Raw genomic sequence first — 21,534 nt, 5'->3', positions numbered from 1 at the left:
ACAGCTCTGTGGAGCATCTACAAGCAAGCCAAAAGCAGCACTGCTAAACCCCAGTGCAATTCACACCCATCTTGGCTGGCTGAGGAGTGGCTGTCAGTCTGGAGTGCAAAACAGGAACACTCTATCATACACCATCAACAAACACTCTGCTATCATAGGGAGCAAGCATTTATTTGGATTTTACATCATACATTGACACAGCATTATCATGTGTTTTACTTTTTTCCTTCTAGAGAGTCACAGATAAATACAAAAATAGATTTTCCAGTGTAATTTTGCTCAATAAATATTTTATCCCAATTGTAAAGGTTTTCACTATATGATGCATTTATTACTATTTTACATAGGACTGTGTGGAGGAATATATAATGCAACTTCTACAGCTCTGACTGCGACGTCTCCTAACTTCCCAAATGAATATCCACCATTTACTCTCTGCACTTGGGTCATCGATGCCCCTCTGCAACACCAAGTCAGGGTGGTGGTAGAGGCCTTCCACCTCCATTCCAGCCAGGACTGCTCTCAAAACTACCTGGAGCTCCAGGACTCACCAACTGTAAGAAATTTGCAGTTGATAGCTTTCCCCATTCACATTCAGCTCCCCTCACTCTTTGTAAAGTGAGGAGAAATCCACCATTTAATAATAGACTAAATGATGATTCTGTGTGAGGGACACATCCAAAGCATTATGCACTGTGCCCCACACATAGACTTCATGGAAGCACATTATATACACGTTGAATTAGTCCTGATAAGTGTTAGACAATTTTTCATAGTTGCAGCAATTAACAGAGCTGCCAAACTTAATAGCCAGAATATACTGCCCAACAGCAAGTTTTCATTAGTTTTCAAACTAATTGCTCTTTCTCCCACCTAAGAATCATAATTAAAATCTATATTTGTGCCAAGAAGAATGTTTATAGAAAGCACCAGAAAAAAAACCCTAAACCAACCTGTTTATGTCCTTTGAACTATATTATCATAAAACTTCTTGCATTGTTTCTTATTTTGGCATGAAAATACTTGTTACATTGGTTTGTTTCTCATAACAATTGAACATAAAATGTTGAGACATTATTAAGTGATTTCCATGAGAACTTTAAAATGTGATTGCATGGTTGGTAGAGAAAGTGCCGAAAGATCTATTCACTTCAAGTTCAGTAAGTAGAAACTGAACTATATGAGTAAGTAGAAGTAACTTGTGACATGTATTGAATTTCAGCACAGCCAAGGATCAGTCCATAGATTCTGTGGCACTGAAACTTTTCCAGTCCCTGAATTTTATTCTTATGATCGCACTGCCATCGTGACTTTCAAATCAGATGAATATATGATTAATAATGGAGTTAGATTTACCTATCAAGCCACAGGTAAGCTTGAAGAAAAGTCTAAAAAAATCTACCTACCATTTTCTTTGTTGATGCCATTCAGCAAAAGCAAAACGGAGATCTGAAATGCTTACATGTTTCTGGTTTTCTGTCTCAAGGTTGCAGCAGAGAGTATAACCAGCCTTTTGGTTACCTGAAGAGCCCTGGCTGGCCTGGTCAACACCCCAATAACATGGACTGTTCTATCATTCTACGAGCTCCCCTGAATCACACAATTTCTCTCTTTTTCCATGCTTTCAGTTTGGAGGACAGCATCCAGTGTTCACATGATTTCTTAGAGGTACCAAACAAGTACATATATTTTGTGGGCCTGTGTCAAAATCTGCTGAATTCAAAAGATATTAATAAGCTTGGATCAAGCCTGAGCTGAACTGACATTAAGGACTAATTTGTTGCTACAGTTTTATAGTGAAAGGTACTCAGATGTTATAGTAAGAGGTTAAACAATACACACTATAGTAAGTCCAAGCCCAATGAATATATAGGTTCATTATCAGCTAACTCATTGTTACCTAGTTCTCATTGATGTTACCCAGTCAACAGAGCAAGCCAGGATAGTTTTCAGCCAATATTAACATCCGCGAATGAACAGAAAGCCAAAAATCTGAGTGCTTTTGTTCCAGCAGTAGATTCCAACTGCTTGATATTTTTAAATAAAAAAAGCATTTTTTATTTAAAAAGAGGAGCTCTAGTAGCAAGTGTAGCATACTTGCAAAGGTACTTGTCAATAAAAACATATCTTCCTACACAATCCTTACTCTATCCTTTCAAGCTTGTTGAAAGTTTCCCTATTCACTGGTTAGATGACACAAATTGGATGTCTGTGGCAGAATCATTATTTAGTTCACCTTTCATATCCTTTTTACTATCTCAAGAACTGTATCTGAGAACCAGCATTATTTGAGCTCAGAAAGAAACCCAGATTAAATCTAAGCTATGTAATATGATCTGTGTCTTAATATGCCGAGAGAAAAGAGTGGTCTGTAGGGTAAAGAATTAATCTTTGCACCTGGAATATTAACATTTCTTCTGAAAAGTAAAAATGGACTTGAATTGCAAAAGCATTTCTTAGCTATTAGTCAAGTAATGTTTTCAGTCAAGCCATAAAATTCAGCTACCTGTTTTTGATGATACTTGTTCTGTGCAATAACTTACAAAACTCAGACAGACTGGTTAATGACCTCTTTGTCTTTCTATTTAAGATTATTTAATAGGAAAAATAACAGCATTAAAATTATAATTACAGTATGCATGCAAGTCACTATATAATTTGTTCTGTACTTGTATCACTACATAATTGCACTGGTGTAGAACTGGCGTAGGGATTTAATGTTGACAATATTTTTTGTGTCCCTTGAAGGTTAGAAATGGGAGTGATGGGCAATCACCACTACTTGGCAGGTTCTGTGGACACGCTGTGCCCAGTCCCATCTTCCCAAAAAATCACGTTGTCTACCTTCGTTTCAAGAGTGATTTCTCAGTGGTTCATGATGGATATGAAATTACTTGGACTTCATCACCAGATGGTAAGGCTGTAATGACAACGTATTTCCACTCAGCAATCGTACACAGAGCGAAAATACAGAAATGTGGAATTCAACCTGCTTAGTTTGGGCCCTTCCTCATCAACACTTAAGACCTCCCAAGTACCCACTGTCCACCCTATTCAGTTACTGCAGAGAGATAGTTATTCCTGAAGACCAGTGGGGCAAGATCTGTTTTATGTGACTAAAGCAGTTCTTCTCTCTCTCTAATGTTGATTTAGCAATCTCAGAGCATGTAGTCCACTTAAGATGAAGATCTACTTCTTTCACTGATCGGTCAAAAAATATTCAGAACATCTGCCTAGGGATTCACAGAGTGGTGGTGGTGGTGGTAGTGATGACTCAGTCTACTCCATTAATAGTCCAGTCGTGATGCACTCTAGGATCTAGGCACTGCTAAACCCGAGAAGGACTGAAATTTGCCCCAAGAAAATAACCTAATTACAATGCTGTGTAGTGACTACATATTAGACACATTCATAAGTGTCTCACAGTATGGCTGTGAATAGCTGAGCAATAGTTTGTTCGCAACAGTAAGTTACACGTGGCAGGAAAGTTCACGGCTAGCTGAAAAGCACTGCAGAATTACCTTACAGCATTGAGTGGCTTGGTGACGAAAAGGCAGATAAAGTTCAGTGTAGGAAAGTGTTGATGAAGAAAATAGGAAAAAAAGATAACCCTAACTTTACTTACAAAATCATGGTCTCTGAGTTGACTTTTGGCATTCAGCAACAAGATTGTTTAGATAAAATAGTGCCATGAAAATTAAGAAGAGTTCACTGCTCACAAATAGTCAAGTAGGCCAGTACAATGCTAGGGATTGCTGGGAAAGGAAGAGAGAACAAATAGACGGCCACTGGATCATGAATCCATAGTTTACACACAAGCCAAATGATGTGCACAGTTTTGATCTCCTCCGCTTATAAAGAATCCAGTACAATTGGAAAAATATCAGGCAAAAAGGCTCAACATAAAAACTGTCTTTTCTATGAGGTATGATGAGACTTTTGAATCTGGTTAAGAAACTACTGAGGTTTATAAAATTGAGTGATATTGGATGGTAAATGGTGATCAACTATTCATTGACTTTCCCCATAGAACTAGACGCCTTCAGATAAAGCCCGGAAGTGGTAGGTGCCACAAATTTACATGGATTCAAGGGTTACCTGAACAAGTTTATGGAAGGCATCTGATAAAGACCATTAAATATAAAGATGCCATTTCTAGGAGCTGGGAGCTGAAAAATCTTGGAGACTCGGAGTAATCTGGGGCATGATTCACACATATTTAGTCTTACTTGATAAACTTGCATTTCTCCCAAGGCATCTGATTCTGCCCACTGTGGAAGATTGTATTTTGATATAAAGGGACTTTAGTTTACTTAATATGACTGTTTTCTCTGAGTTGTTGTCTGCATTTTTCTGTCAGATGAGGATTCACTATTTTTCATTCCAAAGAACAGTTGAAGAGAATTTTTCTTTAGTTGAGTAGCTGGGAACTGAACTGACCGAGTCACAGACTTGAGACTTTGGTTCCTGTTTCAAAGAAGTTTGGGGATTTTGAATTTTAATATCCAGAGATGATCTAATGCACATTGCATATTTTTCTCAGGTTGCTGAAGTTAGACCGTCAGTTTTGTCTCTTACCGGAATAACGCTCTTATCCACGTTCTTTCTCCAGTTCCCAGCATGTTTTTCAGGGTTACTACTAATACTATACTAATGTGCTACACCATGTAGTATCTTGTGAAACTAATCCTTTTCAGCTAATTAAAAGTGTCTGTTTCCAGGATGCGGAGGAACATTATATGGCAGGGCTGGCTCATTTGCTAGTCCCGGCTACCCTGCAACTTATCCCAACAACACTGACTGCGAATGGGCCATTACTGTGCCCAAGGGACGAATTGTCACAGTGAACTTTGATTTCATCAGCATCGATGACCCAGGGGATTGCAGCAGCAACTATCTGATCCTCTACAATGGGCCAGATGCCAGCTATCCCCAACTTGGGCCATACTGTGGGATGGTAAGTATTCCCCGCTGTCTGTGACCCTGTCAGTGGTTTAAATGTATCTTTACTGTTTCCTATTTCAGATTGTTTCTCCATGAATTCCACAGAGATGAGTGGCAGTGAAGGCACAAGGCTTGTGTGGCGCCTTAGAAGCCTTCCAATGCAGACCTTACAGTGACATCTAGTGGGAGGCATCATTAAGCTATTTTGCTCTATATTTAGCTATATTAGTCATTTAAACAATTGCCTGAAGGAGAAATGCAAAAGCAGTATCTAGCACAGACCTGAGTTCCCTTCCAAACTATGATCCAATTTGTGCCTCAGTTTTAACTCTGTCTGGCTGTTCCAAAGGATGTTGGTGTTCTACAATGCTTTTCATCTTTCTTGTCTTTACTTTTAGGATACAAACATCGCCTCATTTACTGCTACATCTCACCAAGTCTATGTAAAATTTCATGCTGAATATGCAACTTTACCGTCAGGATTCCAGTTAAGATGGACGAGCTAGAACGTTGAGGAATATGTTACTGTTCCTTGCTGTACTGAAGAGACATTAGATCATAAAATAAGTTTGAAATCTGGTTATGGTGATTGCAGCTGAAGCAAAGTTATAGTAAATGTAACTTATAGTAAATGTAGCTGTAATGAATTCAGAGTTCTGTCAAGAAAACATGATCTCTTATTCTACTAAAAATAAACTGTTGTCTACCAAATTGTGAAAATGAGGCATTGCTAGTTTTTTAAACATATTTTTTATATTCTTCTACATTATTTCAAATGCTCTAAGTAAATATTCTGAAAAAAAAGGTTTCTGTTTAATGCAATAGGCTGTGAATAATCATAAGCATGGAATCTTCAACATGAAGTTGGTAAGCGGAGCTAAGCTACAAAGTTATGTGGTTTTGTCCCAAGCATCTTTGAAAGCGTTACCTAAAATTTTATTCCAACTACAATAAAATCAGGTATTGCTAAGAAAATGGCCCCTGTCCTGCTATACACAGATAACTTTGCTGAAGAATTTCCTGTAATATTGTGCATTGGGTATAAGAACCCAGATGAATAAGTACGCAGGCATTTATTGAAGCCATTATTCCACAAACATAAAAAACTTTATAGCAGCTGAGAAGCCATATGAGTTAAAAGAAAACATAAAACAGACAAAAGGTGCAAAAAGGTAGATTGCAAGATACAAAATACAACTCAAAATAGTCTGATAATAATTTAGAAGGAGAGAAACCCGTGGATTCCCACTCACTGACAGAACTATATGTGATCCAGCATTTTAGAATTTCCAAGCACCTATGGATGGGTGATACTGCTGCTAACATCCTAAAGTATAACATGGAAAAAGGAGCAATATCTGTATTTGGATCAACTGGGAGATATCTATGTCCTACTGAGTTGCTGACAGAATAGAAAACTCTCCTAATAAGGGAAGACACAAAAGATCACATAGTCAAATTAACCATTTTCAGATTACTCGCCCAGTAAACTTCTGCTCAGAGTCTACGCCAAACTGATTCTGTATCAGCAATCAAGGAATGACAGTCTTTGTCCATAGAACTTATTAAAAAACGCATGAAGGGGATAGCAAGCAGGAAAGAAAACAAAGTAATCTGAACTACCTGGAGATGAAGCTACAAAACACGCTCTAAATGTAGCAAAGTGCAAGAATGACACTGCAAGTACAATCAAGCATGACTTTGTTTGCCTGCAGAGATCAGGAACAAGCTTATTTCTTCCTTGTGGACGGCTGCATCACAGGACTTTGTGAACGGCTGTTGTGGTTTTGATCTTCTTGTGAATCTCTGTGGATTTGCTGCAGTTGGTGCCGGGCAGAGAATTCCCTCAAGGTCTGGCTCCTCCCTCTGGCAGGTAGGTGGCAGGTCACGAAGTAGAGGATGTTAGGCAAGAATTGGCTTGGCAAGAACATTGTCATTTTCTGCATTTCACCAGCCTGGAGCACAGCTCATCTGGAAGCCACAGGTGAAAGGGAAAGGCACGTCTCCCTGCCAATGCAGGCATTGCTCTGCAGTACATTCATTTTTCTCTTGTAAAAAGTGGATCATGCCCTGATGGACAGTCTGTTCTCAGGTTAAACCTTGGCCTTGGCAGGAGTATGACAGAGCGTAAGCTGGCAAACAACAGAAACGTGTACATGGTTTTAATGCGTGAAGTTAATCAGTGGCTTTGCGATACTGGTATCAGTGACACAACATACAATTTACAGACACAAAGCTGACTTCCCTGAGGTCACCTCTGTCCCGCAGGCTCACTGTGTGCAGCCTGGCTGCTGCCGGCTTAGGGAATAGTATGGAGATGCGATCTGGTGTCCTGTGATGAGCATGAGGCTTTGGCCTTTGGCCTTAAGTTCTAGAGGGGAACTGCAGTTAAACTGATGAGTTTGCTGAAATCTGTGCTTCAAAAGGATATATTTCACTAATGGAAAAAGCATGTTTTGCTTTAAAGCACATTAAATGTTTTCCGACATTTTTTGATACAATAAATACTTGTTCTTGCTGTGACTTTCTGTCACAACTTTGAACACATTTTATGGATTCATTGAACTTCCACGAAAGATTAAAGAGCACTGTTATTGGGAGGAAGAAAAAATTGTAAGATTTTTTCTTTCTAATCTAACAATAACTACTGCTTGGTGCATCTATAAATGTTACAAATATTCCATACTTCTGCACAATTTTTTTCACAAATGAGTAAAATGTTCTTCAGAAAAAAAACTGAAAGTCCAGCAGAGAATTTGTGCTTACAAAGACTGTTGAATGAAGTTGCTGGTACAAGGTTCAATTGATCTAGCCCAACTGACTCTTGCCAAAAATAGTCAAAGTCTAAAATTAGAGTAAATTATCAAACCCATTCTTTAAAAAAGCAGGAACAAAGTAACCCACTGCTGTCCTCTAACATTTTACATGAGGAACCACAACAGAAATACCACTGCAGAAGGATTAAAGTGGAGATCTTTAGAGGAGAGAGCTGGTACTAAGCCATGTTTCTGTCTTGGAAGGTAAGGAGTCTTTCAAAATGCTTGCTTTAAAATGAAAGCAAACACCAACAACTAAACAGCTAATTTAAAAATAATTAATCCATGAAATATCCATGTGTTTTTTTTGCAGTCTACAATTCAAAAGACAAAACCTGCATTTAATAAGATTTATGGCTTCATCTTACAATACTGGCATGAATATCTTTGCTTTTATGCCTGTGCACATTGCCATCTGTTTTAGAGATAATGTAGTTGTGAAAACCGTGTGTCCGTATTATAATACCTGCATGACTACAAACCTCCCCCCATCAATGACAAAGCACAGGCAAAGAATGTGCATGTTTTCACTTCCTAGAGCCTGCATGTTTTTAACGTACCTGTAAATCTTCTCCTGCATGTTACTCTGCATATTTATTCTTATGTAAAGGTATGTTTTATGGGACAATTATATATAAATAGTGAGCACTCCAAAGACTAGTATTTGAAGAATAATCACTAGAAGGTCCATAGCAGTTTAATTGCCCTACCAATGTGGCAGGGCTATTCTTTACAAACAATAAATGAGCAGTAATACCAGAAAGAGATCATTTGGGTTATAGCTATTTGAAGCAAAGGAAAGAAGATTTACAGCTAAAATGCTAGAAATTGTGGCACTGGTCAATTTAAAATAAGAGGTATTTGTAGTTAAATTTACAAAGCAGTTTTGGCTGAAAACTTGTTTTCACTAGCCTCATGAAGCAACGGAGGAAGTGTCTCAATTTCCCACAGTAACTCAAGATAAGTGTCTTCAACATCAGAATTAACCCGCTTAGTGTATTTTTTTGTCAGCTGTCAAACTAAAACCACAGAATTATTCTGCAATCCTGATTAAAATGAAATGTAACAAAACCTAATAGCACTGACTACTGTTCTTAACAGTAGCAATACAGGACTGGTAACAAATAAATGTTTAGAATATTTATAAGCTGATAATAAAAATAGAGGTCAAATTTCAGAAGTTGGCTTTTATAAGGCAAAGATCAGCAAAATAAATATTGTGTACCAGTTACAACAAATAATTACTGTAACGCTGACGGATAAATTTTTAGCAGCAGTGCCCAGCAGTATACAACTCTTTTTGCAGGTGCACAGAGCTGTTGTATTGCTTTGATGATACACTAATCTTGATGTTGATCCTCATGATAGCATTTGTTGGAGAGAAGAAAAAAAGGATAAAACCAGAATAATAATGTAAACCCTCTTTTCCTTGGTTAGAAGAACTACCTAGGGCAATAGCTTGTCCAGAGCTGGTCATCCTCTTGTTCCTACCCAGCACAGTGAGAGGAGACAACGGGAGGCACGTCCAGTGCTCCTGCTGGGAGAACCAGTGTAGGGAGCAACCTCTCCCTCCTCTTACCACCACACAGCGGACGCAGCTCTGCCATACAGTCCTGGCCATACATTAAGTCTTAGTCACCTACTCTAGGCTGTTGTCCCATGGACAGAAGGCATATGCCAGCCTCTGCAGAGTTCAGGCATTTGCTCTACAAACATTTAAGTCAAGTGACAAATTTAGAACAAACCTGATAGATATCAAAGATATGTTATAGTTGTTTCAGAAGCAAAATATAAGTAGCTGAGTAGTACAACGAGGCTTTAATTGGGAAGGCCTGTACTAAGCCCATCCACCATGCATGCAGGGAGGGCTCCAGTGGCCTGTCCTCAGGCACACACTGACCAGCCCTCCATCTGGAGGCACAGAAAGCACTGAGGACATTTGAAATTGAAGGGATTACAGAATAACTTGATGTACTGGGAAGAGGTGGTAGGGGATAAGAGAGGGGAGATGGGCTTTACCGCAGTGGCATAGGCCCTCTGCAGGAATTCAGTCTGCATGATATGACTACTAATAGAACAACTTGAAAATAATTTTTAAGGTGGAGGAACGACCTGATCGTTGGACAGTGTGGCGCATGTACTTACTCTCCCACGCTTTCTCATCCAATTGATATTCAGTGCTTCGCAAGAAGCTGAAAGCTTTAAAAAGAAGGCTAGGCAGCAACTTCTCTTTGCCAAATCCAGCACAGACCTGATGAGGGTATTGATTCGCACACTTACTCAGATGAAGGACTTGCTAAAGCAGGAACCAAGTAGATCGCATAGGAGGTGTGAGTGATAGATGAACTGTTTACACAAGTAGAGGATAATGAAATTAGGCGCATGGTAAAGAAAAATCCCAATCCTGACAAAAGGGAACAATATGTTTATTAAGTGGAGAGTAATTACATACTTCTGTGGTAGGGGTAGAAAATGGGCATCCAGGCCACATGCAATGTAATACATTATTGTTTTGATCACTGCATACCTGGGGCAGTGAAACACCAGATGAGTTTCTCATTAGCCATGAAGGCATCGTTTTGCGAGTGTCTTGTCATGGTCACATGTACTTTTTTGGTTTGTTGGAAAAGGCAATTTAGGACCATGTGTTACAGGCAATGGATCTGCCTAAGCCTTTGCTACTAGACAAAACCATGAACCAAGAGCAGTGGACATGCTGGCATCCAGGTCTTTGGAACAAATCACTGATGGCAATCAGGGCATTTTCTAAGACAGGAAAGTGATCCGGATTCACATTCCTGCAGACAAAAAGGAACTATTGTATCGTACAGCTAACTGATCATGTGTTCCGCTGAACAATCTAGAGGAGAAGTTCTTCCAGTTGTGTTTTGTCAGAAAGACTCGAAAGCAATCTGTAACTTCAGAAGAGGACTCAAGGTAGTAAACAACATTTAGGGGTAAACATGCTACAGTTCTGCAACCCGGAATTATATCCTTATGTTCCTAAAAATGGAAAAGCTAAAGTTACACCTCCAGCAGTGTTTCCCATCTGCTAATTTGACACCTTCCCATTTATTGGTTTCTGTTGATATTATTTGCAGGCTTCTAAGCAACCCCATGCAGTGCACAGGGAACATGTGCAAAATTCAGGGCTGTGGTTCTCAGTGAGTGGCCTGGCCTTAGGTCATTTAGTCATTAATTGCTCCGAGCTTCTGTATCTGTCTAATAACAGTAAGTAGGAGCTTCTTAACTCCTGCCAAAGATGCTAAACACATAAATACATTCTAAGCAGAAAGGCCTTAGCTCCAACATCACAGTGTCAGGGTCAGTTATAAGTGCTCAGAACCTAGGCCCAGCCTTGTGACTAATTTTGCAACTACAGCTGACTGGAAAATCCAGACGCCTGAAGAAATTGTTAAAGGAATTTTCACCAGACTGTGGGTAACTGTAGGCTTGCTTTATTAACAACTCACGGTTGGGCCATCACCTCAGTGAGTGGCAAAGCCCACACAAAGTCATCAGATATTTGTACACATTATACAACAGGCATATATATTATTTTTTTTTTTCAAGAAGAACTTGGTGTTTTTTTCATGGTGTTTTTCCATGTGCTCTCAGTTCTCTGTTGTTTGTTGTTCTTCTTTGAAGTCACTCTCCATTCCACCTTGATAATTCATCCCTGCTGTCTCATTTAAAAATGAGAGGCTTCGTGTTTCACCAGGCATCATAAAAACTGCTTATCTTCTTTCTTGAGACATTTATATTCATTCTTTAAAACTTTAAAGAAAACCTCAGTTCCACTAAATTATATTTAATCTATGCCTATACTCAAAGTACTTTAACTTTTTAATCATTAATTATCATTAAATCTAATACCTAGTTTAAGTTAGATATTTCTTGCACAACCTATTGATACAGCTGGACTGGGCTTTAAACCAGCCGCAGAATCATAAAATAGTTTGGGTTGGAAGGCATCTTAAAGATCACTTAGCTCCACCACTGCTGCCATGGGCAGGGACACCTCCCACTGGATCAGGCTGCCCAAGGCCCCATCCAATCTGGCCTTGAACATCTCCAGGGATGGGGCAGCCACAGCTTCCCTGGGCAACCTGTGCCAGTGCCTCACCACTCTCGTGGTGAAAAAATTCTTCCTTGTGTCCAGTCTAAATCTGCCCCTCTCCAGTTTATACCCACAGCCCCTCATCCTATCACTACAAGCCTTTGTGAACAGCCCCTTCCCAGCCTTCTTGTAGACCTTTCAGGTACCTAGAAAAGGCTTTAATTTAACAGTACTCTTACAGTCGCCACAAAGATGACTTTCACAACACCGGTTCTGGTTGGATTCTTAACACAATGCTCTATTTATCCGTAACAAAATGGAAAACACTGATTCAATGAACCTCATATTTTTGCAGTCACGTAGCTCACCTCAGGCGGCTTTTGCTGGGGAGCGGCCAGGTCCGAGCCGAGCCCCGGCCCCCAGCGCCGCGGAGCCCCTCTCTCAGAGCTGCACCCCAACAGCAGAGCTGCCCAAGGCCGCGCTCCCAGGGGCTGCCCGGGCCCGGGGCGCGCTGTTTGCCCCCGCCGCCTCCAGCCAATGGCCAGCAGGCCTGCGCCCAGAGGGCGCGATGATTGGCTCAACGTCCCCGACGTGGGAGGAGCCGCTGGGTGGGTGGAGCCTCTTGGTGGGCGTGGCCTATGGAGGAGGTTTCGGTGTTGGCGGGGTCTCAGGGGACGCTGGTAGGGACGCGTGGTTGGTCCCGCTGGGGCGGTGGGCGGAACCTTTGGGGCAGTGGGCGGAGCCTCTGAGGGTATGACTCTGGGTGGGCGGGGCGTCTGGGATGGGTGGGCGGGGCGTCTGGGATGGGTGGGCGGGGCCTCTGGGGCGGTGGCGGCCGCAGCCGGCGCGGGGAGCGGCCCCGCTGCCTGGGGAAGGGCCGCAGCGCGCGTGCGCGCGGGGGAGGTGACAGGGCGGGTGTGGGCAGCCGCGGGGAGCCGCCCGCCCCCCCGCCCGCCGCCACCGCCCCGTGTCCCGTCGCAGCGCCGCGGTGAGTGGCCTGGGGACACGGGGCGGCCGGCGTCCCGATCAGGGCTGCGCGGGGCGGGTGGGGGAACGGGCTGGGGAAGGGGAGCGGGAGCGGGAGCGGGAGCGGGAGCCGTCCCCGCTCCCCTTCTCTGCCGCTCCCCCGGCTCACGGTGTCCGTTTGTGCCCCGCGCAGACCATGTCCAAGTCGCTGAAGAAGATCGTGGAGGAGAGCAGGGAGAAGAACCAGCCTGAGGTGGACATGTGCGACCGCGGCATCTCCAACATGCTGGACGTGCCCGGGCTCTGTAGGTACCGGCGGGGACAGCGCAGGCGCTTCCTTATTTGTCCCGGGCCGCGCCGGGGCCACCCCCGCCCCTCGGTCCTTGAGGCAGAACGGAGCCTCCTCGGGCTGGGGCGCCCGGGGCGCGGGGTCCTGGGGGCGCTGGTGGGTGAGAAGCTCGATGCGAGCCGGCGATGTTCGCTCGCAGCCCAGGAGGCCAGCCGTGTCCTGGGCGGCATCAAAAGAAGTGTGGCCAGCCGGGCGAGTGAGGTGATTCTCTTGTGAGACCCCGCCTGGAGTATTGTGTCCAGTTCTGGAATGCTCAACATAAGAAGGATATGGAACTGTTGGGACGGGTCCAGAGGAAGGCTACAAAGATGATCAGAGGGCTGGAGCACCTCCCATACAAGGACAGGCTGAGAGAGAGTTGGTCTTGTTCAGCCTGAAGAAGAGAAGGCTCCGAGGAGACCTTATAGGGACCGTCCAGTACTTGAAGGGGACTACAAGAAAGGTGGGGAGGGACTGTTTACAAAGGCTTGTAGTGATAGGACGAGGGGCAATGGGTATCAACTGGAGAGGGGCAGATTTAGAGTAGACATTAGGAAGAATTTCTTCACTATGAGAGTGGTGAAGCACTGGCACAGGTTGCCCAGGGAAGTTGTGGCTGCCCCATCCCTGGAGGTGTTCAAGGCCAGATTGGATCGGGTTTTGAGCAGCCTGATCCAGTGGGAGGTGTCCCTGTCCATTGCAGCAGGGGTGGTGGAACTGGATGATCTTTAACGTCCCTTCCAACCCGAACTATTCCATGATTCTCTGGTTCCTGGTCATGGGCATCGCGCTTCATCCAGCTCCGTAAGGAGCCGCCAGCAGGACAGCCCCCTGCCCCGCCGCCCCGGGGCGAGCAGCTGGATGCCCATCCCGGCCCCGCCCGCAGCCCCTCCCTCCTACTGAAACAAAAGCTCCAGCCAAGTAGCCTCTTCAGCTTCAGGGAGACGTTAGCCTGCAGCTGCGCGTGGCTGGGCTTAGGAAAGAAGAAGTAAAGAGAGTAAACTAGTCCCTGGTTACAGATACAACAGCTTTGAGTATTGCATGATTTCCACGTGCTTCCAGAACTGTGACAGAATGGGTTGTTGGTTTGTTGTGTTTGCAGTAATTAATTTACAACGTACTGGCAGGATTCTGGAGAACACATAAATGGCGAGCAGGGCAGGTGGCTTTGCCTGGCTTTTGCTTTAAGAGTGTGTATGAGCTTGAGTTACAGCTGATATGCAGTGAGTTTAAGTAGTGACTGGTTGCAGTGTGCCACAGGCTGAAATTTTACTGAATACGTGATATAATGAGGAAAAAGCAGAAGCTAGAACAACTACATATTTTAAACTCTTAATTGTATCCTGTTTAGCTCTTTACTGTGTGTGTTAAACTTTACAGCAGTAAGGAGCAAGTGTGCATAAACTCTTCTGACATGATGGAAATTAATTCAGGGGACAGTATGGCTCACTAACAACTCACCATTGTCTGCGGAGTTGGGAGCAGACCAAGGTGTCTTCAGTCACATCAGTAAAGGATGAAGACTTAAGTAGAGTTTTGGAGACCTAAGTTCCCTACTTTAAGTCTTCACCCTTTACTGTCTCTTTTCCTACTTCTGAGCTGTGCCTGGGATTTCAGAATTATGTTGTAACGTCCCTGTATGTCAACTCATGTTAAATAGAAAGCTTCACTGTATTTCTGCTGGATGAACGTTTGTTTGAAACAAATTACTGTTTAAATTGCATTAACTACATACCTGTTTTCAGAGCTATACTAATCCCTTTCACGTAAACTGACATATGAAGACTATGGGTCAGCAACACAGTAGTTGCTTTTGTTGAGTAGACCTGGTGCCTGTTATCACCATAAGACATAGAATTAATTAGCCAGCCTTGATCTTTCATGCGGGGGGGAGGGGAAAGATAATACTGAAGCATATCGATAATGTTAAAGTAAAAAAAAAAAAAAAAGCTTTTCTTGTATTGAGACTGTTTGGGGTGTGTGCAGGCAGGTCACTGATTTCTGTTTAGTTAATTGAGACATTCTTGCTTTTTCAGTTATTCTGTGCTCTGACAGAGAAGGCGCTAAGTTGAGTTGTTTGGTTTGTTTTTTTTCTTGTCAAGGTATTTGCCACTTTCCCTCTGGAGAAGAAATAACTTCCTCCAAATATGTCTTTAAAGAAAGTAATAAATAGGTATTACCTCTGCATTTTAGGTAATGGTTTGAGAAAATATTAAACTTGCTTGTTATCTGATCCCTAATGGGTGATCTTCTCTGGCATAGGTTGAGTGTTACGGGTTTGTCTGGATTGTAGAACTGGCAGGAAAGCTAAAGGAGTCTGATCTGGTGCCTTCTTTTATAGGTGTACTGGATATCTTTCCAATGCAGTGCAGTGTTAAAGCTTGCCTTTTCAGAAACTTTGATTTTTTCCATGAAATAAAGATCTTTGTTAAAAACAACGATCGTGATTCATGCCCAGTGACTGTTCTTTCACAGCTTCTTATCTTTACTGAGGTCCTCTAGCAAATGTTCGGAGGTAAGGATAAGTTGGAGGGAACATTTTGGTGTTTTCCCTGGTTTTGGCCACTTGAGGCTTAAGGACTTAATAGGCTGGTATATACACCTAAGTTACTATATTTAGTAGGGATTTTGTCTCATATAATTAATAGTTGTGAATGTCCCTCCCACAGTGGCCAATAACTCTTAAAGTAAGCTCCTGCCTATGGTCTTGCTCATTCTTCAAGAAAAGGACTAAGCCTTTTCCCACTGCATACTTGAGTGCCTGCTGCAGAGTAGCTAGTGGGGTGGTATTTAAGCTTTCCTAGATGGATTTACATAGAGTTAATGCAGACACAAGGATTTGGAAGCGGTACACTGTGTAGCATCTGCTCCATGTGGCAGTCCGCTTCCTTCAGGTGCAGACCGATTTTTGTTTTGTTTCGTGTGTGTTAAAAAAAAGAAGATCATAAGGGATCATAGAAAACTGGTGTTTCGTGGGGCTAGAGGGGAGAAAAGGGCAAGAGGAATATATGCCCTGTCTTGGGTGGTATTCTCTCTGGCTTCTCTTTCCCATATAGCGAATTACTTCCTACAGTACAGAGCAGCCTCTTGTATTTTCTTTTGCCTTCACACCCACCCTCTCTAGCAGCTGTGAAGAGACAAAACAGACTAAACTTGCCTCCACCAAACACCAATAGCTTTTTCCAAATCAATATGAAACATTTTCTGGATGGACATCGACACTCAATATCTGAAATTGTCTTAAAGTAGCTTAGACCTAGGCTCCCTTTACATCTCTTCCCACTTTTGCATTTCTTAAAGGGAGAGTGAAGTTAGCAGCTTGTTTATAATGTGGTGTCGAGATTCCCAACAGAAAGTTCAGTAGTCCATGAACCGCTGCTCACTCAGGAGTTCATTCATGTCTGTAAAAGTTGAGTTCTATTTTTGGAATATTCCTTGAATCCAGGTGCTTCTGTGTTTTCTCCAAATGACTTGAAGTACAAGCTAGAATTGTGCTACAGGCCTTCAGAGCATCTGGATTTTCGAGGTTTTCAGAAACAAAATATTAAAAAAAATCTGTCCAAAGATGTTCTGTAGAAAAGAGATTTTGTTTGAGACTAAAAATATCTGTTGATCTAAGTGTTCTGTGCTTTAGCTGATAACACTAATGCAAAGACCATGCAAAATAGTTTTAAACTTTAAAGGATTTTCTCATTACTCTGGCATGCGATAAACCATTTGTGAGCACATTTATACTGTGCGTTCATACACGAATAATGTTAAAAAAATGTCTTGCCTTGTGGAAGTGTTCTAATGTGTTCTGTTTATTTCACAATATGGAATTAAAAAAATAAATCATGTTTGTTTACAAAGCACGAATATGATCAGGTAATGGTCAAAGCATTAGTCGATGTCTTCTATGGTGAACAATTGTAGGCATGAAGTGCCATTTTCCATGCCTGATGGTTAGGGCATTTATTGTTAGGACTTTAAACAGCCCTGAACAATTATGGAATTGGTCTTGGAGTGGGGTCCAGTCTCTAATCTCTCTTGATTGATATGGGGAGGCTATGAATTAAGGAATTATTTTGCCTAAACTTGAGACATCTGCTGCTTTTGTAGTCTTGTTGTCAGGGAAGGAATATTGGATGAAATCCTATTTATTCAGTAAGTGTTAATTTGCTGTTGTTATCATTCCATCTGTAAGCTATTTGTATTTTACATAAACTACACATTGTGTGGTAGGAATTAACATGCCTAGAATTCTTTATCAGAAAGTTAGCATTGACGTAATTGTCTGCTTCTGAAATAACCAACACACAGAAGTTGGAGGGACAGGCTACTTGTAAGTTGTCTTGTACAGGACTGCAATGTTCATCCTGCATTAGCTTCCTCCAACAGGACAATGTCTTATCTTGGTTCAGCAAGGTCTCTGGAGTCTTCCTGTGTTTTTTGGTTTTGTTTTTTTTGGGTTTTTTTTTTGTTGGTTTTTTTTTTTTTCCTCTTTAAAAAAATTGTCAGGCCTTGTCATCTAAATATTTTATGTGAAGCTAGCTTGCAGTGTGTGGCAGCAGTGTATGAAAAGACTTGATAGTAGCGCCAAAAGGGAAGAACTTAATTATTCTTCCCTTGACCCACGACTGGGATCATGATGAGAATTTCTAATGACAGTGCAAGTAAATTACTCTGGCAAACAGTGGTATCCTGACTCTCAAACTTCTGTGTGGATATTTGTTGTGCTTTCCTGAGCTGCATTATGTCCAAAGCAAAACAGACCCACCAGATCCCCTTCAGCCTTCTGTGTATTACTTGGAGATGTTAATTAGTTGCTTATGGCAGATGTCTTTATCAGAAGAGCTGGCAGTTTAGTTGTCATGCAGAATCAACTTTATATACAGGATGAGGAACACCAGAGCCAGCTGTTTGCATGGCACAATCCTTTTTGCAGGAGCAGGAAGTGGCAGTGTGCTGAAAAACTTGGTATTTCCGGGGTCTATGTGTTTCATACTGGCTAGTTTAATGTAAGGGAGCAAATTGCCCTTGTTGTAAGAAGTAATGAAGTGCTACTTTACATCTAGGCTGACTTTCTTAAAAGTAGTTGCAAATCTGTCTCTGAGCTGGTAGTAGTTTTGGACCCTTCAAGACTGAATCTTTCTGTCTAGATATGACTAAAAAGCTGGAGTTTGATATTCAGAAGACCAGAGTCTGCAGCCCCAAAGCGTGATTGATGTTGAATAAGCATCTTCACTCCCTATGCATAGAAATTATGAAATCATGGCAGGCAAAGTTCACCATATGCACGCACGCATGTGGATTAGGTCATGGTTTGTCTCAGTTCTCTGTTAGTAAAACACTTCCTTTCCTTACTCTTGTTTCTCAGTTCAGTGTGTAAGTCCAGGGCAGGTATTTGCAGGTGTGCTGCTGTCTAACAGTTACTGCAGTTCAGTGATGTTACACTTCTGTGGTGCAAGTGATATCTCCTCATAAGCTGGCTTCTTGCAGGAATTAGAAGTGTTATTTGGATACTCTTCTTCTAAATACTGAATACATGTTGAACACGCAAACAGAAAATCCTGAACACTTCTTTTAGTCAATTTGAGTTGTCACTCTGATTTGTATGCATCCAAATGACTGTTTCTAGTTCAGTGAAGTACAGCAGAGTTTTACAGGAAGGGGGGAGATCTCGGAGAACTCCTTCAAGGTGTAGGTTTCTCCTCTGACTATTTAGCATATTTTTCTGATCAGATAATGTTGTCATTTGTAGGCTGTGGAGCTTCCAGGAAAAGCGATGGTGGTGTGGAGGGTAGAAGTAGGTAGGAAGAAATGTTAAAGCTGAAGAAGCGCAGGGGGAGCACCGGTCTCTGTAGCTGGCCTGTGCCCTGCAGTCATTTGTTCGATGAGGTGGAATCTGAGGAGCTCTGATCTATTGGATCATTCAATTAATTGGAGTAAATCTTGCGTGTTGTCACCTGGCCATTCACCGCAGAACAGTGATGCTAATCTGCTACTGTACTTTATGGGTGCGAAGTTGTAAATGCAGCTGTTGGTACTTAGAACTTAAAACTGGCAGTAACTCGATAGTAGTGAATTGGGAATGTGTGGAAACATAATTGCTTGTGTGGCATGTATGTGTTCCTGAAGACTGCTGGAGTACCCATCAGTTTTTCCTTGGAAAGAATTCACAGAGTGGATGTGATGAAAGTGTTTGTGTGCCCAGAATCAGACTTCTGCTAGGAGACACCAGTGCTTATTGCTGAAGTAATGTTTGATGGTGTGATGGAAAATTGAAGTGAAGGGACAGAGGAGTGACTGGATATCTCCTTAAGTCTTGAGCGTATCTTGTGTTTTGTGACATTGCATATGAATCTGGAGTTATTGGAGTGGAAAGAATAACTTGCCTCTTTTTTTTAGCTGAGATAGAAGTTTTTAGTTGTGCTGTCCATAAACTGACTTCTTTCTCTCTCCATTTGCAGTTACACTGTCTCATATCACACAGCTGGTTCTGAGTCACAACAAGCTTACGAGTAAGTATATTTCTGTTTCAGACTAAAGCTGACACTGCTAGTTTTATTTTTTAATTAACTTTGTTTTTTTATAGTGCACGATGTCACTGTTAAGAGCACTTCTTGGTGAAGTACTTTATTTTTAAAGAGATTGAGGGTGTGACTTAGTAGCTGTGTTCAACATGCCTTTCCGATTTCAATACAAATCTACAACGTACTGGAAGATCTGTAATTTTCGGTATTGTTAGCAGTTCAGCCAAAAATCCATTCCCTACCATCTGAAGTCTTCATGTTTAGGTGGGGACTTCTGAATTTTTTTTTTGAACTGCATCAGAAATGGTACGGTTCACATCTGGGTAGATGGATAATTCATTTGACTGAAACAAGTGAAAATGAATCACAACTCTCTTGTCTTATGTCTGTAACCAAATATGTGAGGAAGGACGACTGAATGGTGAGCTTCAGGCATGAAATTCAAGCAGTCCGCTTCTGTGAAAAAAATCTCGTGTAAGTTGTCTCTTGCTTCTACTACTCACAGCACCTTCATTTACTACCTTGTGGATCCTGCTTCCCATTGTAAATTAGCTCTCAGGTGAGGTGTTGGTGAATAGCGTGTCACAACAGCAACATGATCGTGAGGCTTAATTTAGTGGAGGCAGACATCAGACTGACTTTTGCAATGCAAAAGAAATTATTTCTTTGTAGGAGACTGCTTCAGACTTACTTATCTGTTTCGCATGCAAATATTCCTGCTTCTTGGCTCTTGAAATACAAGCAATTAGTTTTGTCTCATCCCTGTTACTATGTGCCTGGCAAACAGAAGTGAAGTATTTGTTAATATTCTGCTTGTCCTTGTCTGCTCTCCGTACGTGCCATTGGATTTTTGGAACCGAATTTTTTAATAGTGCATGAAATGGTGAGGGGAATGGAACCACCAAAGGGTTTGCGTGTTGAGGAGGTGGCTGGGTAGGTGCTCTGGCAGGTACCAGCCTATACCCAAGGAAGGTTTTGCAAATTGAGACTGGAGTTTAAAAGAAACCAGCAACCCTCCCTGAAAAAAAACTCAAAGCAACCGACCAAACATAAACACACTCCCCAACAAAAAAAAACAGTGAAGCCCAACCTATTGAACTCTACATTACTTGCTACAGAAGCCGTAAGATACTGCCTGTTACTAATATGAAAATTTCACTTAAGGCTTTCATAATTTGAAGAAGATTAGGCATGAGGACAAAAATAAAAATATTCTTAGGTTCTACTGCATAAACACTTGCCTGGGTGGAATTTATTAGGTACTTATTAAAGGGTTTGCAATAGTAAACAGATAAAATATGGACACTGTGAGTGACTGTGAAAAGTATGAATTGGTTATGAATTCTAAGCCTTGCTTTTGATTGTATGATGTTCTCTAGACTGGCATCTTGCTATTTGTGTTTGTCTCTGTAGTAGTTTTCAAAGAAATCTCATTTTATTTATAAATACGACAGGCTATTTTAGCCATCTAACATGTAAATGATAATCAATGGGTAAATTAATGGGCAAATTCAGGAAGAGAAAATTGTAAGCATCGCTATTAAACACCTCTAGTTTAGAAGGTCATGGAGTTACGATGGAAGTTGAGACAATGCGTTGGGAAAGCATTATGGTAAGCTTGCTTTGCACATATTGCCAGCTGGCATCTGTTATCAGCCACTGATGGAGCTGGGCTGCTGGGCCACCCAGCTGGTGGCTTTTGTGTTCCCTCAGGTCACTGCAAGGAGATACCTGTCTCTGAACTTGAGCTGCCTAAAAGTTGGGCATTTAATCATACCCAGCCACTTCAGCTTTCTCTGCAGCTTTTGGAGTGTTGTGGGCACCTTGGTATAGCAGTTCATTCAGCACACTTCTGTCTGTGCTTGTGGTCAGACAGCTCATCTGAAGTTTGGTACCTAGTGTTGC

The 21,534-nt window shown here is 41.9% G+C and overlaps 2 protein-coding genes across 3 annotated transcripts in view; both read left to right on the top strand.

Annotated features, from left to right (window-relative positions):
• Nucleotides 1-5,818, top strand: part of CUBN (cubilin) — a 142,037-nt gene extending 136,219 nt beyond the window's left edge. The window contains exons 62-67 of the mRNA XM_054057709.1: nucleotides 348-556; nucleotides 1,223-1,370; nucleotides 1,487-1,668; nucleotides 2,749-2,914; nucleotides 4,722-4,957; nucleotides 5,343-5,818. Of these exons, the coding sequence (XP_053913684.1) occupies nucleotides 348-556; nucleotides 1,223-1,370; nucleotides 1,487-1,668; nucleotides 2,749-2,914; nucleotides 4,722-4,957; nucleotides 5,343-5,450 (1,049 nt within the window). The 3' untranslated portion in view covers nucleotides 5,451-5,818. The remainder of the gene's footprint in view (nucleotides 1-347; nucleotides 557-1,222; nucleotides 1,371-1,486; nucleotides 1,669-2,748; nucleotides 2,915-4,721; nucleotides 4,958-5,342) is intronic.
• A 2,026-nt stretch (nucleotides 5,819-7,844) lies between these two features.
• Nucleotides 7,845-21,534, top strand: part of RSU1 (Ras suppressor protein 1) — a 111,537-nt gene continuing 97,847 nt past the window's right edge. Inside the window, exons 1-3 of one of the 2 annotated variants that reach the window (XM_054057711.1) lie at nucleotides 7,845-7,964; nucleotides 12,980-13,091; nucleotides 19,567-19,617. In XM_054057711.1, coding sequence (XP_053913686.1) covers nucleotides 7,947-7,964; nucleotides 12,980-13,091; nucleotides 19,567-19,617 — 181 coding nt within the window. In that variant the 5' untranslated portion in view covers nucleotides 7,845-7,946. Of the gene's footprint in view, nucleotides 7,965-12,717; nucleotides 12,809-12,979; nucleotides 13,092-19,566; nucleotides 19,618-21,534 lie in introns of those variants that run through there. The other variant, XM_054057712.1, reaches the window with a different exon arrangement.

Source organism: Cuculus canorus, chromosome 2, assembly GCF_017976375.1.
Source record: "Cuculus canorus isolate bCucCan1 chromosome 2, bCucCan1.pri, whole genome shotgun sequence".
NCBI lineage: Eukaryota > Metazoa > Chordata > Aves > Cuculiformes > Cuculidae > Cuculus > Cuculus canorus.
This window is presented reverse-complemented; position numbering and strand designations above follow the sequence as displayed.